Here is a 15,718-nt window from a genome sequence, read left to right as displayed (position 1 = left end):
AAGCCGTCGTTACACTTGAGTGCACATACACCCGCTATGACTAGGTTCGGTCTCCCGAGGGCTTCGTTTCGGGGGAAGTAAGCCCAAGTACAAAATATTGAATGGCGATTGTACGCTTATAATTTTGTTTATTTGTTTTTTTAAAAGCAGCAGTGTATACTATATGTCACGAATAAGTGATAAATGTGTTTTAATTATGTTATGTTACTAGTAATCATCTCCAAATCAACCTTGTTACCATTTCCAGCATGACGTAATTTACTTATACGTCTTAATTTACGTAGGTGTGCGTATACATCTTTGTCATTTACAGTCACTGCACAATATTTTATAAAGGTTTAGATATACGTGTACTCATCTTACTTGATTATCATGTTGTTGTGGTGAGCCAGAAGATTCACCACCTCAAAGCATATATTTAAAGTCAGTATATAAAGACTAGTGAGAATTGAATTTGTTTTATCGCAAGTGCAATTACGTTTATGTCCATAATAAAACATACGCCAGGAGTTCGCTAAATTTCGGGTTGTTTTGTTATGTCAAAATGAAGTTTTTGAATCATGCATCCTGATTGCTCCAGCATATGCGTAAAATATCTAGACTCTATTATCACGAAATGATACACTAATTTTCAGGGTTACTTCTTTCAACCAGCACTTTGGGCTACTTCACGTGCATAGTGTTGCTAGATGTCACATTTTGGTTCATATCTATGTTTGTCTGCTATCTTCCAAAGGCCAAAGACAAAGGCTTCCAACTTTGACAAAAACGTAACGTAAAAATCGGACACTATAGAATTAAAATTATGCAGCCTGTCACTTGAAAACACACTCGGCTTGTCCTTCCCTGTCAATCACAAATATGAAATGCACAGAAGTGAAATGCACCTAGTCACCAGATGGTTATTACTTTAAGACGTCATGTTTCAGACTTTTACCCCGGTATTTTCCAAGCTCCTCAACGTTGTTGTCTTAATGTGAAAAATGACTAATGATATGCATTTTTTGACAAAGTGCTGACAATGGCCTAACGGTAACATGCAAAATGTTTACGTTTACGTTTTTACATGATTAAAAAAATATGGTATTCCCGTACCTTTTGTTTCTAATGTACATTAATACAAAATATATTATTGATCTATATACACATGTCGCCAATGGACAAAACTACTGGAGTATCAGATAGATTAAAGTAAAACGATATATTTGTAAAGACTGAACAAAACAATGTCATAGCTACAGGAAGCGACCCGTGGATCACTATGCTTGGGAACATGGGGACTAAGAGTACTACTTGCATAGTACTTGGGTGTTTTAAACCTGGAAGTACTCCAAGCCCTCAAATACCCCCTTATATCCCGTAAAAATCAGAAAAAAGTCATTTATAAAACATGTAAAAAGAAATATGTAAAAGACGATTTAAGAAAATGTTTGTAGTCAGAAACATTCCGGAGTTAATGACTCCGGAATCAGTTAATAACTCCGGAATCAGTTAATGACGTAACCTAATGTCATAGTATAGAATTTACCCACTGCCTCAGTGCTATGTTTAGCTGATAATTATCGTTCGCCTTGACCTCATCGGTCCATAACACCGGTAAGAAAACATTAGCACATATTGACATTATCTGTAACTAGGTTTTGACAGCAGGCAGTATGCAAAGCAGATCTATCAAGACTTGATCATTATTTGTCTTTGAAATCGAAGGTATCATGAGGATGACGTCTTGAACAGTCGCGGGATCTGTCAAGGCGGTAGAGTTGATCTCGCCGTCCAGAGACGTCTGAGGGCTATCGGCATGTCCTTTTGGTACATTTTTGTAGCATGGCATCTACAACAGATTCAAAGTCTGCGATGACAGGTGAAACAGCATCTGCTGACAAGGAAATTGGTAGTTTGTGGAGTGATTTCACACAGAACACAGGATTCCATGGAATCAATAAACTTACACCTGGGCGTAACTACAATGTAAGATGGTGAGTTAAATATAATATGACAACATTGTTATATATTATCACAGTTTCTGCTTAGGCCATGACTCTTGATATTCTCTTGGAGAAAGTGAATCACGGGTTTTTATCTTCATGTGCGTGGTCATTGTTTTATGATAGAATATCGTGTTCATAACTCATATATATAATACTACCTTTTACAATACATTCAGTAGTTTAGTAGAGTTAAGACATATAGGTCATGCATATTTTCAAGCGTTGATGGGGACTACACGTTTCAGATGGCCAATTTCCGTTTAATGTCTGTTCGTTGTTTGTCTGGCTGATATGTATGTATGCACGTGCAGACGAACGTACCGACTGACATGCACACTATGTTTCCAAAGACATTCATTACGCTCTACTATACATCCCGGAGTATTTTTTCCCCTTTCTGGGGTGTTAAACTGCATAGATCTTCTTATATGTTAACAGCATTATGTCTGTATATCCCCTCTGTTTTGTATGTATGTCACAATCAGAAAGTGAAATCAGCCATTTCTTGAAATTTCAAATGACTAAGAGGGTCACCCGTTTCGAACTTCTTAACATCTCCAGTCATTTCATGAAATGACGTGGAAAACAATTCAAACATCACTTATTTAAACAATTAAAACTATTGTGGCAGCAACGATTTCACTTAAGCTTGGCTTTGAAGCATTCACATCTGTTTGGCTGACAGTTGTTGTGTCCAGAGTAGCCACACCTCACAAACTCCTGTACACCAGGCATAGATGACAGGGTCACAGCTTCTTTCTTAGAAACGGGAATATTTTCCTCTGAGAATCCTAGACTTAGTGGCGATGGAATGCATATCATTCTCATTTCTGTCCACTATGACGCCCAGAATATTTCTTGGATCTCCCACATGGGACAGCAACTTTGTCGCCCACTCATCCTTCATTTAAACTCGGCTTCTCTTTAGCAATCACGTGAAGCCAGAGACTCTCGGACTCCTTCAGCTCAAGAACCATGTGCTCGCCTGATGACGTCATAGGTGTCTTAATGTGGCACCATAGTAGAGGGCAGGATCAACTAGTGTCTGGCCCTTTCCTATCTTCTTACTTCTCCATATCTTCACAATGCATGATCTCATGTTCTGCTCTTGTTGACTCTTTGTGCTTGTGAACATTCCTCTGAAACAATCCATGTCTGATGAGTGTTTCAGCATGTGAGTTGTCTGCCATATTAAGAACATTTCAAAACTGGTACAGCTGCAGTGGTCAGTATGGTTTAAATACCATATGATGTGATTATCTCAAATGCAATTACGTTTATGTCCATAATGAAACATACTCAAGGTGTTCACTAGATTTCGGGTTGTCTACTATCTGACGAAGGACAAAGACATAGGCTTCCAACTTCGACATCTGAAAAAGTAACTTCAAAATCGGACGCTATAGGACTGAAATTATTCAACCTGCCACTTGACACCACACTTCCAGGCATTTTCAGTGATTTATTAGGGTTGAAATAGTCTACTTTGGGAATGGCGTATTTCGAGCAGTGGTCAGTATCTGATTGTAACATATATGCCCAAATTAAAGAATTTCAGTTAGCACCCCTAAAACGTTTGGCAAGGCGTATTTTCCAACACGTAAAGCTTCTCATGGTGATCATTATACAAAATATGTCGATTTTCCTGACCACATTTACTTTGACTCATGGAAAACGACAAAATGATTGGAATCCATCTTGATTGTGTGGTAATCTTTGTGTGTACTTATTATTCATGTGTATTGCCGCAAAATTTCGCTGTTTACTCTTTATTGAGTGCTTAGTTGATTGTGGTCCTGAAAACGTTCCAATTTACTGCTATATATTGCCCTCTGTTTTCATGTATATTTCGTTTAGGTGTGGTTTCGCAAGGTATACTGTTGCTATTGTTATCAACATACCAATTTCATCTATTTCTGGCTCTAACGCAATAATGCTGAGATAGGCTCTTTCACATCTTTGACAATTACCCCTTTCTGTTTTCCTTCAATATTTCATGGAAGTGTCTCTAAGCATCGTTACAATGTGATTAGTCATCAGCGATACCTGTTTGCAGTACGTCTGTTGCATCTTTATCTAAGTTAATGATTCGTTTACACGTACTTCTCATCAATTCGTGTGAGCCAAATACTGCAATTGTATTTTCAGTTACATCTACGTTTTCTCTTTCACTTGTTTTAAAGAAGACAAAGCTATTGATTGACAGGATCAATATCAGGAGTCAATTTAGCCTGGATCAATACAATTCTCGATGTTAGATACACAATGGATTTGGTATGTTGGTTTTGTATTTTTAACAGCATTTGAATTTTCAATTATCCAGTCCAATGGTGTCCATTATCAATAATATTGTAAACGAGAGCGGTTCATATTTCTTCGTGATGTGCAGTTGTATAACTTGCCAGGGGAGGTTTCAAATTACTGTAACAACATGTGACTGAATCGGTTGATTTCAACTACATCACAGCAGATATCAATATTATTGTGCAATGTACCCTACAAGTAGTGATCATGGAGCATAAATATTATATTTTAATGTAAGGTATGAGCCTAAACAAACACAAGAGCCAACAAACATCCTGTAATAAAAAGTGACATTCTGTAAAACACCAGATAACACAGCTTAAACACTCATTTCCCACTCGTAAACATGGCATCATTTCTGATTTGACACAAAATGGTTTCATGCAGTTTAGACTACCTATTACTGATGCATTGTGCTCAACCTATAAAATTCAAAAAGGTAGGGGATATTTCATTTTGCAAGCATACCACTAGACATTGCCAGTGCACATGAGAAAAAGTAACATATATCCATACAGATGAAACATTTAAAAAGGAATGGAATACATTGTCACCTTTGGCTTTAATCAATCTGCATCATCTGTTTCCTCCTTGGCTTCATCATTTGCAGTCGCCTAGTGGTAAGGCTTTAGCTCGTCATGCCGATGACCCGGGTTCGATTCCTCACATGGGCAAAATAGGTGTGGCCTATTTCTCGGGTCCCCCACCGTGATATTGCTGGAATATTGCTAATTGCGGCGTAACACTAAACTAACTCATATTCACTCATTTGCATTTTCTCAATCTTGCAAATCCCAAATACCCTGCTTTTTTAAATTGGAATATTTTTGACTATCTTAATCTTGCATTATTTTTGTCATTACCTGTACATTGCATTTCGTTCATCATGATGAAAGCGATGGGCGTCTTTGGACTTTCGGTATGCTGGAAACTCGCAAAGCATTCAGAACGTTCAGTGTTTCCCAGCAGTATGGATCAGTAGTTCTAGATGAGTGTACTAGTCTATGAAATTGTATGACCACGTTTTGTGCAGCTCCATGGAAAAGTTACATTGCCAACAAACATGAATGATGGTTCAATATTCTCAAGAGTCCACATCATTAACACTTCTTTGTCTGGAATTGTGTATTGCGACGTCGAAATGAGGCTCAGACTAATGTCTAACAACATGAAATTGGTGGTAGGTCTGGTATGGAAATGGTTCAGAACCCATCTCCATATTGAGCAAGGAATCGACACTACTGTCGTGACATTATGTAACCAGCCTTGACGTTTTGTCCTAAAAGGACGACAGGGGTGAATCATCAGTGCTCACCTCCAGCATCACAGCATGGATACTATGGTATGGCCAGCAATGAAATCAGACCGTTATCCACTGTACAGGTCAGAAGCATAATAGGGCTACCGTTCAGCAAGAGGAATAGAACAGACTGTTGTGAGATTCTCACAGAAGAAGCCCTATGATGGAATCTCATTGCAGCGGTGCAAACATGCATAAACATTTCCGATATTCGTCCAACGTCCTTCAAGTTCATTGGCAGTCATCTGTGGTTTTAATATGTTAGATGATTAGTATTGTCGAACAACTATACTGATTGACAAACCTCAAGAAATATTGAACGAAACATAAAGTGTGTCCCTCTAAACCTTTTAACAAAATAAATACATAAATAAATATTTGTGGAGCATTTCAATTTGTCGGCGTTAAATATTGTTTGCACGTTTTCAAATACGCTACCGGGCAAGATAAAATTACCGCCGACTTCGCTTGACCAAAACAGTAGAAACAATAGCGTATGCTACATTTATAATAAAAGAAATATTTTTTACAGACTTGACTCATTTTTTCAATAATTTGACTAGAAGGTCCTTTCAACTTTCAAATACAACTGGTCAAAGTGAAAAAAAGAGTCACATAATGATACATAGAGACAAAGGAGTCAAGAGACACACCATCAATAACGAGTGTCACCATCCTGGGCATCCATACACGCCAATTTATGTTGTCTGTCGGCAGATGACGTCAGCCGAATTACTATTCCATACGTCCCAGGAAGGGACGGTAGGCTCTCATTCCAGTCATACCAAGAAAGACTGATGGCATGTCCAAGTGCTGTCGCCGTCGTTCAAGGATTTGTTACGAATGTGTATCTCCCGAATTTAATGATCTTCGGTCGTTGTCATGAGTTTTGGTCTTCCCGATCTTGGGTGATCTTCGGCCTGGCCTGTTTGCGGTAGACTGATGGTGGGCAGCCTGCAGTTGGAGGTTCTTGCCAGATGACACGGTGAAATCCTTATAAATGGCCATATACCGACGACCGTCTCGTTACGCTTGCGCGAGTCTGGTCATATTCGTGGCCTTTTCGTTGGCTACTCAATGCTTTCTCTGTCCATCATCAGTATTCGCAGCCATAACCATGCACATGCATTTGGACCGATATTTAACAATTACGTTTTTCACGTTTTGAAAAATGTATGATATAGACATGTCTAATGTTATGGGAGCTTTGTTGCGAATGGTTTCTGTTTGTGTTCAAAACAGTAGGAACATTCATGTTTCCCTAGTCTTTTAGACAACTACTTTAAAATTGCCATCTTTCTTTTGATCGATGGTTTACCTTATGACTTAAAGACCGTACATTGTTTGAAAATTTCCACTGTAGTCTGACGTTTGACACCAAGGTAATCTACTGTGTGATACGTGTACTACTAGGAACAATCAAAAGCAACGTGCAATTTTAACTGGAAATATCTCTTGAAAGTAAACTTCTCTATTGTACTATATAAAATAAAAAACGATGTTTTTCAGTGTTTCCTGGATGGTTGCAGTCCTCTTCATGACAGGCTACATGTCTTTTAATATCACAAAGGAGCTGATGAACTACTACACCTACCCTGTGATCACCAACACCAAGTTGGATGTGCATGAGGAACTACCTTTTCCAGCAGTGACGTTTTGCAATCTGAGCCCCTATAACCTTACACGTGTTCGAGAAGTTGATCCTTATCTGGAGGAGTATTTCACTAAAACCAGCCTTTTCGGACCATATGTTGGTTCCATAAACTGGAGTGATCCTGGCTATGGATCTACATTTCGAAAGAGCCAGAACCATGACTGGTGGAACAATATTTACATGACTCCTAAACAAATGTTTATCATGTGTTGGATGAATGGAATTGAATATCATCCCTGCACCTTCGCAATGAAACCTGTTTTCACGAACCTGGGTCGCTGTGCCACCTTTAACTGGAATGTTTCTGATGTTGTCAAAGTTCGACTCACTGGATCAGACAAAGGTCTCGTCCTGCATGCGGACATTGATCATGCCAACTATGTCCTTGGGTCTCAGCTGGCTGCTGGGATGAAGGTAAAATATGTGCAGTAGTTCACATATAAAGAGCAACTATATGCAGATCATTAATGCGAATGTGCACGAACCCATGTAAAATCACTATATGCACATAAATATTACGTTAAATATACGTTTGCATTTCCAACTGGTTCAGTTCAGTTAAGGTGTTCACATTTTTACGTTAAACTAACCTACGTGCAAAGATATGTGTTGAATCAAACTCGTATTTGCCTAAACATATACACAGAGAGTCAAAAAGGAACTGAAGGGAGTTGCTATTTCTTTCCTATGCTGAAGCACAAACGTACATGGCTGATGTTCAAACTCCACGTGATAATATTTGTTCCTACCAAATACCTTGAACTTTCTTGAGTCGAACTTAACGTAGTCTTAAAGTAAAAGATTTGTCAGTGCAAATTCCCTGTCGAAGAACGGTCATCTGTAATTATTAACAAACCTCCATCGGTGTTCGACTGTGTAGAATCAGCTAAATATAGTCAAACATAGTTTGAAATAAAAAAACAAACAAACATAGTTATAAATGATGAGGGGACAATTCCAAAAATAAATTTCAAGTGAATGTTAGGATTCCCTGTTTTCTTCAGTATGTGATAGTATACTACGGACAGCAAATAAGGGAACCAAGAAATTGAATGTAGATAACTTTGACTGTGACAGGGTCCGTTATCGTCGCATATCTCCCAAACGCAACATCCAATGACAATGGAATTTCGCATAATGCATGCCCAGCACGTGCTACACGTACACACAGAAGTTAACTCCTGTAAATGTATTGGAGAAGTCGCAATCACTAATGCAATAGAGATTGACACTTACTGACAGAAATGCCTCCGAGGCAGCAGTATCTCGGTGAAGCAACAAAATGGAGAATTGCGGGGATGATAGAGGGGGGGGGGCATCATTATGTGAAGTTGCCCGGCAGATGGGTAAATCAAAAACTGTAATTTCACGTCTGTGGGATAAGTACCGTCAAACGGGTGGAGTTGCAACGAGACCTGGGCGTGGTAGACCAAAATCAACGACACCACGACAGGATCGTCTCATTACGTTAATTGCTCTACGCAATAGGTTTAAATCGGCCCCTGCTATCAATAGAGAATTCCGCACACTCACTGGAAGACGCATTTCAACCTCAACCGTTAAAAACCGACTCTATCAAGCTCGTCTGAAAGCAAGACGGCCTTTTAAGGATGTCACCCTTTCAGCTCACCATAAGCGCCAAAGATTGGCATGGGCTAGGCAGCATCAGGGACGGGCTATGCACCACTGGCGTTGTACCATGTTCTCTGGTGAGTCAAGATTTTGCCTACGATTCACAGATGGCAGAAAACGTTGTTGGCGTCGGAGCGGGGAGCGATATGCCAGAGCAGCAATTCTTGACCATGATCGATATGGAGGTGGTACTGTCATGGTGTGAGGTGGGATTACATATGACAGACGATCAGATTTGGTCATCATTAACGGAGCCATGACTGGTCAGCGATACGTTGACCAAATATTGCGTCCTGTTGTGGCTCCATTATCTAGAGTTATCGGCCGAAAGTTTGTATTCCAAGATGATAATGCCAGACCACATCGGGCTCGAATTGTCTCCGCTTATCTCCGACAAGAAGGTATCCAGACATTGGACTGGCCCTCTAAGTCCCCAGACCTGTCCCCAATTGAACATCTCTGGGACGTTCTTGGTCGAAGGGTGTACGCCAGGGACCCAGGACCCGCCAACCTGGCCCAGCTTGGTGCAGCTTTCCAAGAGGAATGGCGGGCAATACCACGGGCAACCATCCGGAAATTGATTGACAGCATGCCATCAAGGTGCCGTGAATGTGTTGCCCATCATGGTGGACACACCAGATATTGAACTTGACGCCTAAAATTGATTTAGTGGATATCTAAAGCAGTTTCAAATTCGCTATTATTTCATTAGTTCCCTTATTTCTTGTCGGTAGTATATTAGTAGAGGGAGTTTAAACATTGTTATGTATTGTTAGTTATTGCTTTGTAGTAATGTGGCTGATCTACTCATGTCTATTAGTAGGCGTTCATTCACTGTGTTGTTTACCTAATGCAGGTAGTCATGCATGATCCTCGCATCCATCCAGATGTAGCGTCATCTTCCTTCCTGGCAGCGCAAGGGACGTCAACATATGCTGTTGTTAAAAGATCAACGGTATGTAAGTCACTGTTGAAAGACACTTTTTCATACTACAGTAAAATAAACAAAGTCCTTCTCTCAATAACACTAGATATCAGCCATTATGGAAGCTACCATAGAACTTACTTCCCACAAAATGTAAGTAAACTGACGAGCAAAATAAAGTACACAGATGTTCTGACTAGTACAATTATTGAAGAGCACAAATTGTACAGATCGCAAACATCATATTTCATTTGCCAAAATGCAGTCAAAAACATTTGTACGTGTTTTGCACGAATGTTTGCAAAATTGTCATTATTGTCCTATACACGATAGCATTTCGTACAGAGGGTATCAAGCTTGTTTGTCGAGCAGACTGAACAATCACTTGACAAAAATCTCACAGCTCAATGCCAAGACTGACGTAACGAGAACGGGCCACAGGAATATCACACATGTGTGCTTCCAACAACCATTATGCGGGGATATTGGGTTGCACGAGACAAACCATAATTCAGCTATTTAAATGTTTCAATAAGTCAGGACAGACATATGATCAACCCCAACTTTGACGTCCCGGAGTCACAAGACCCCTTGAGGATCGCTGTTTGCGGGAGATTCACCTACAAAACTGAATGTTAATGGTGACGTCATCAGCAGCCACACTCACAGTGGCAAGACGACTTCGTGCTGCTGGCATATGGGTCCACCGACCGCTGCGTTGAATGGCCTTGACCTTTCAGCTTCGTAGGAAACTTCTGCAGTCATAACTACATCGCTGTTTATTTTTGATATACTATCACCCAAAAGAAACGCGATTCGTATTTTTACGTATTTATTTCGTATTTAACAAATGTGTTTATAACATGATTTTTTACCAATTGCAAGTAAAAGATCAGTTTTACCTGAAAATAATTATTTTGATGGGATTTCTTACAAGGATTAGAAAAGCATCGCCTCAACGCAAAAGTTGAAGTTGTGCAGCAAAGAGTATTCATCGTCTGGCAGTACAGACTGCTTTCCGAAATTGGTAGTCGCTTTGAAGGAGTTTCAAGGTCAAATCACTACGTCACGTCTTGACTCTACGAAATGGAACATCGCTATTGAAAGAATACATGCTGGAGATTACCAGTCTTCTGTTGCGAGGCGTCTGAGCAAGATATCATATGCATGACTTGCAGCTCGTTGTAGCAGAACAGGTCCCGGTAGAAGTAAACTTCGAGTTACCAGTGCAGCCGAGGATCGGTAAATCCGGGTAGTACAGTTGCGTGATCGTACAGCCACGGGTGAGAGCACAGCAACCAGGGTGGCTGGACTTGGAAGGATATCCGGTCAAACAGTTTGGAACAGGTTGAAAGACATTGGCCTGACAGCCAGGAAACACGACGTCGGAGCCGTGCTACGTCGTCACTATCGTTCTCAACCTCTCCGTTATCTAACCGTATCCACCTTCTTCTAAACTGGTGTAAAGGTTCATGCACTAAAGTCTATTTGTGGCCCAGTTGTACGTGTTTGAAAATAGACCATTTTCTCAACTCTTGTCTTGTCTATGAGTTTCTTTTTGTGGATAGTATAACACAATGTCATTTTGCAGATAAAGCACTTGCATTGCAGTGTGCGTCAATATGCGTATTCCCTTTCATCAAAAGGTTTGTTACGGTTAAATACGGTTAAATTAATGCATGTATGTGCCCTACATTTTGTGTAAATGTTGTAATCATTCTGTGACATAATCTATTTGCATTGCATACTCACCCTATAGCAGTCGATTCCATGTGGTATACCCTGAATTTCATTTAATATAAAGAACATGAATAAAAAAAGCTTTGAATTGTGTAATCTCATCATGTTCATAGTTAACAAAACACCAGATCAGATAAATAATTCGGTCCTTATGACGTCCTTTTACGTACATACACCGACTGGTCGCTGTAGTATGCACTCAGTCTTGCTTGAGATGTCATACGATGACCTACGTTTACGATTTAAAAGTCATATTGATTATTTACAAAGTATTTGCTTCAGGGGCTAAATAAGTAAAACATTCAAGCATCATACAATTCACATTGTGTATATTAATGTATTATGTCATATTGTTGTGGAACTATATGCTTCGTTTCACAGTACCAGTACATGCCACCACCGTATCAGGCTTTCAAGAACCGAACATGCCTGGATACGTCATCGCCCTCATTTACCAACACCCTTCAGTACTTCGATATTTATTCTTATGAAAACTGTCTCCAGGAATGCATCACACTAAAAACTCACGACCAATGTGGGTGCATCAGACCATCAGATAATGGTAAGTTGACTCGTGATGTAGTCACCAAACTGATTCATACTTCGATTATTACAGAATTGACTTGAGCGTTCGTTGTCTGGCAGAGACGTTGTTTCCATTATGCTTACGAGACAGTCGGAAATGTGAATCAGTTTCATCCGGTAGTACATATAGAACAATCGCTAGCGATGCTGTAAATTTAACTGAACGAAGGTTTCACCGCTGATTGGTATTCTAATAACATGACCTGTCAGTTGGCAATAGGCGAATGGTATTGCAGTAGGAAGTGATGCAGGTGTCGGCCGTGGAACACTTTGCTGAAGTTCATAGGCATGATCACTAGTAACATAACTGGCACAAACCAGGATTCCAAATGTCTGGTTTTGAAGGACAATGAAGGATAAATGAGTCGGAACTAACTGAATGCGTCAGGAAACCATCTTTCAATTTTCAGATTTATTGTAATAATGATACCCATTTAAGGTGTACACTCTCATTTTCAGTTACTATTGGAAAGATTTGTTCCATGTATACCTACAGTACCTGCTATGACCCTGCTTATGGTAAGTTAACTCAGCGTTTGGATGGTCTGTAAATGAATATGTGAACGTAGTGTGGCAATGCACAGATAAACATGGTGTGTCGACGCTCAAAGTATGCGTCACGTGTTCATTATTATAGTGAACACTGGGTACTCTCTGAACACTGGGGGTAGCACAACGAACCTCCGAATTATTTACTTACGTACTTTTCACAAAAAAGTATAGGAACCTGAACTATCGATTTGGATAGGAAGTATAATTGTTAACAAACGCTTCAAAGACACACATCTTAGGAACGCACTTATCACCATGCCTTAACTAAAAGGATGAAAAAGGTTGATAGACCATTACGTTTTACAATCATCTTGCATCACGCAGATGTTAGTGTTTGTTTCTGTACGGTATATTTGAAAATAAAAATCGGACATATGAAACTTTCATGTCTTACACCAATGATCGTTGAATAGCGATAAATGTACAAACTACTATAGTCATAAGGAATGCAAGTGGTGATGCACTCGCAAACATTCATTATGACATCAGTCTTGACTGACTGATATATCTCCCATGTTTTGTCAATCGTAAAGACAAATGACGTTTGCCTACTTTATTTGAAGTGAACATGTTGACCCTATGTTGTATATATGTATATACACAGATAATACGTGTTCATTACATTCAAGTTTGCCTAATTGTTACAGAGGGATTTCATTTCGTGTAACGTAGCTTGTTTAAATTTATGATTATATTTATTCAATTTGTATCATTTTCAGATACTAAATTCATTAATCGATTGACTATCTACCACGTTTGCAGAATATTTCATGCAGAATGCGGACATTCTTAAATCCTGCGGCTGCCAGATGACATGTTCATTCGAGACGTACGATGTCAAAGTATCCACCGCGAAATTCCCCTCAAATGCCACTTCGGCACTCACTGTGAAGCTTGGGATGGCACCAGATGAGACGTTTATCAGGTAATAAATAATCGACGAGCATCAACAATATCTGATCTGGTGCCAAAGAAAGAAGTTCAGACACCAAATATACTGCTTTGAATAGTTGATTGGCAACGGTGTTCTCTTTAATTTTATGAAACATGCAATTACAAAGGTTTACACATTTCCTATAGAGATGTTACATCGCTGTTGTGGACATTAGTTTTGTTACGGCAAGTTGACATTATCACATATTGGCATAATATTGTTCCTATGCGGTTGGGTCTATTTCAAGTTTGGGAAAACGTAGAGATAGCAGACATCATTATGCCTCGTGCAAATGTGGATTTTCCTGGTGAGTTATGGACGATGTTTCGTCTTGAATATTCTCCGGCATCTTCACAAAACCGTCTGGGTCTGATTGGGAACGACGAAACTGGATTGTTTCTGCTTAGGGTCCTGTAACACCAAGGTCTCCTGTGTTTTCACGTTGGCTCACTGGGGTCGTAAGGCTAGGACTCCTTTGTTTAACGCGCCTCTGGACATTTGCTGATTGACACTGGTATAATTATCTGTGACAGCAAAATATAGACGTTGTCCATACTCCGTAAAAGTATATGGTTCAGTTTCAGCTGATAAGAATGTACAGTACTAGGCAACTCTCATGTAAAGTAATGAAAGGATGGAATCATCCATACAATATCGTGCTTCACAATCCAAGAGAAGGGAATATTTTTTCTTCATTTCAGCATTCAGCGATGTAGTTGTCACCTAGAGCGTAGACTTGACCAGGAAACATGGAATAACGTCAACTTCATTTACTCTTTCAAACCAATATAAAAAGTGCAACTGACTGTAAATATTTTTTTATCCCTAAAGTAGATATCCGTCAATCACTTTAGCACTGGTATTCGATCTTAAACATGTTTTAGTTCTATGACTAGATTTTCGAAACGCTAAGATAGCTAAGATAGTTGTAAGTGCCATGTAGCCCAGATTACCACGAAAGTAAATCACAACCGAACTAATGCGATGTGGGTTCAATATATTTTGCAACTTCAATATCAAATCAAGTTGCAGAGACATTTTGCAATTAAATTTTTCAATATAATCTCCATTCACCTCAGTACAATTATTCCGTTTGTCTTTCAAGCTGTAAATACCTCTTTCATAAAAATCGCCCCTTGGCTCTAAAATCACGTCTCTGCGGAGTCTTTTTGTCCTCACCATCCTTGAAGCATCTTCCTTCTAGGGCAAGAAATAGTCACCGTGGGCAAGGTCTGGGCACTATTGTGGGTGATTTAACTGTTCAAATCCAACTTAGCGTATTAGCGGATCCATGTGATTCATTAGCAGTATAGATATCCATCAGTTCTCGACTACTTTTAGATCTTGACCTCTGAGGCATTTAGGTACCCCTCGTTCGGACAGCATGGACATAGAAGACGCTCATGAATTATGCAATCAACGGTTGCAATCAAGTGATATTTGTAACTCCCTAGAAAGCTTAGGTACTTTTATTTGTCGGTCAGCTAAGGTTCCTCTTTTCACAGAGTCTATGGCTTCCGGTTGGGTGGCATCGGTCATAGTCTATGGACTCTCTGCCCCTTTCAAACTGTACAAACCAACGACAAACTGTGAAACATTCCTTACCTGCCACTTTGCACATGTGTTATAATGAATATAGCTTGCTTGTACCCCTCCCTTGTAAGGACCTTTATTACAGCGCACTGTTCATGCTTGAGAGAACCCACGATTGTGACCACCCGTAGGTGAATGAAGCCATCACATCTCTCTTAATGTTGTGTCTGGAAGTTGTTGTAACACGTGTCAGTCTGATGTTATGACTAGTGTCGCACCTGCCACAAGTTGTCATTGTTTGTGTAAATACAAATACCCAAATTGTAACATTGATATTCTGTTGAATTTTTTAGATAACAATAAAGGCTATATCTTTCCAGGGAAAATATTCTCGAAATTAGGGTTTTCTATGAAAACCTGATCGTTCAGTCAACAGAACAGACCCCTCAGTATACAACGGAGACTATCATAGGTAAGTATGAAAAGTCACAAATTTGGTATTCAATGTTTTGGTTTTTTTTTAAAGAAATATATAGCAGCAAGTGCAATCAAACCCAGCCAAATGATGAAC

The 15,718-nt window shown here is 39.5% G+C and overlaps 1 protein-coding gene across 1 annotated transcript in view; it reads left to right on the top strand.

Moving 5' to 3' along the window:
• Positions 1-1,824: 1,824 nt before the first annotated feature.
• LOC137271949 (acid-sensing ion channel 1C-like) overlaps positions 1,825-15,718 on the top strand; it is a 14,535-nt gene continuing 641 nt past the window's right edge. Inside the window, exons 1-7 of the mRNA XM_067804331.1 lie at positions 1,825-1,976; positions 7,102-7,660; positions 9,735-9,833; positions 11,925-12,105; positions 12,588-12,647; positions 13,443-13,605; positions 15,528-15,619. Of these exons, the coding sequence (XP_067660432.1) occupies positions 1,825-1,976; positions 7,102-7,660; positions 9,735-9,833; positions 11,925-12,105; positions 12,588-12,647; positions 13,443-13,605; positions 15,528-15,619 (1,306 nt within the window). The remainder of the gene's footprint in view (positions 1,977-7,101; positions 7,661-9,734; positions 9,834-11,924; positions 12,106-12,587; positions 12,648-13,442; positions 13,606-15,527; positions 15,620-15,718) is intronic.

This window comes from Haliotis asinina, chromosome 2, assembly GCF_037392515.1.
Source record: "Haliotis asinina isolate JCU_RB_2024 chromosome 2, JCU_Hal_asi_v2, whole genome shotgun sequence".
Classification (NCBI taxonomy): Eukaryota; Metazoa; Mollusca; class Gastropoda; order Lepetellida; family Haliotidae; genus Haliotis; species Haliotis asinina.
Note: the sequence above shows the minus strand (reverse complement) of the source record. Positions and strands in the feature narration are given on the sequence as shown.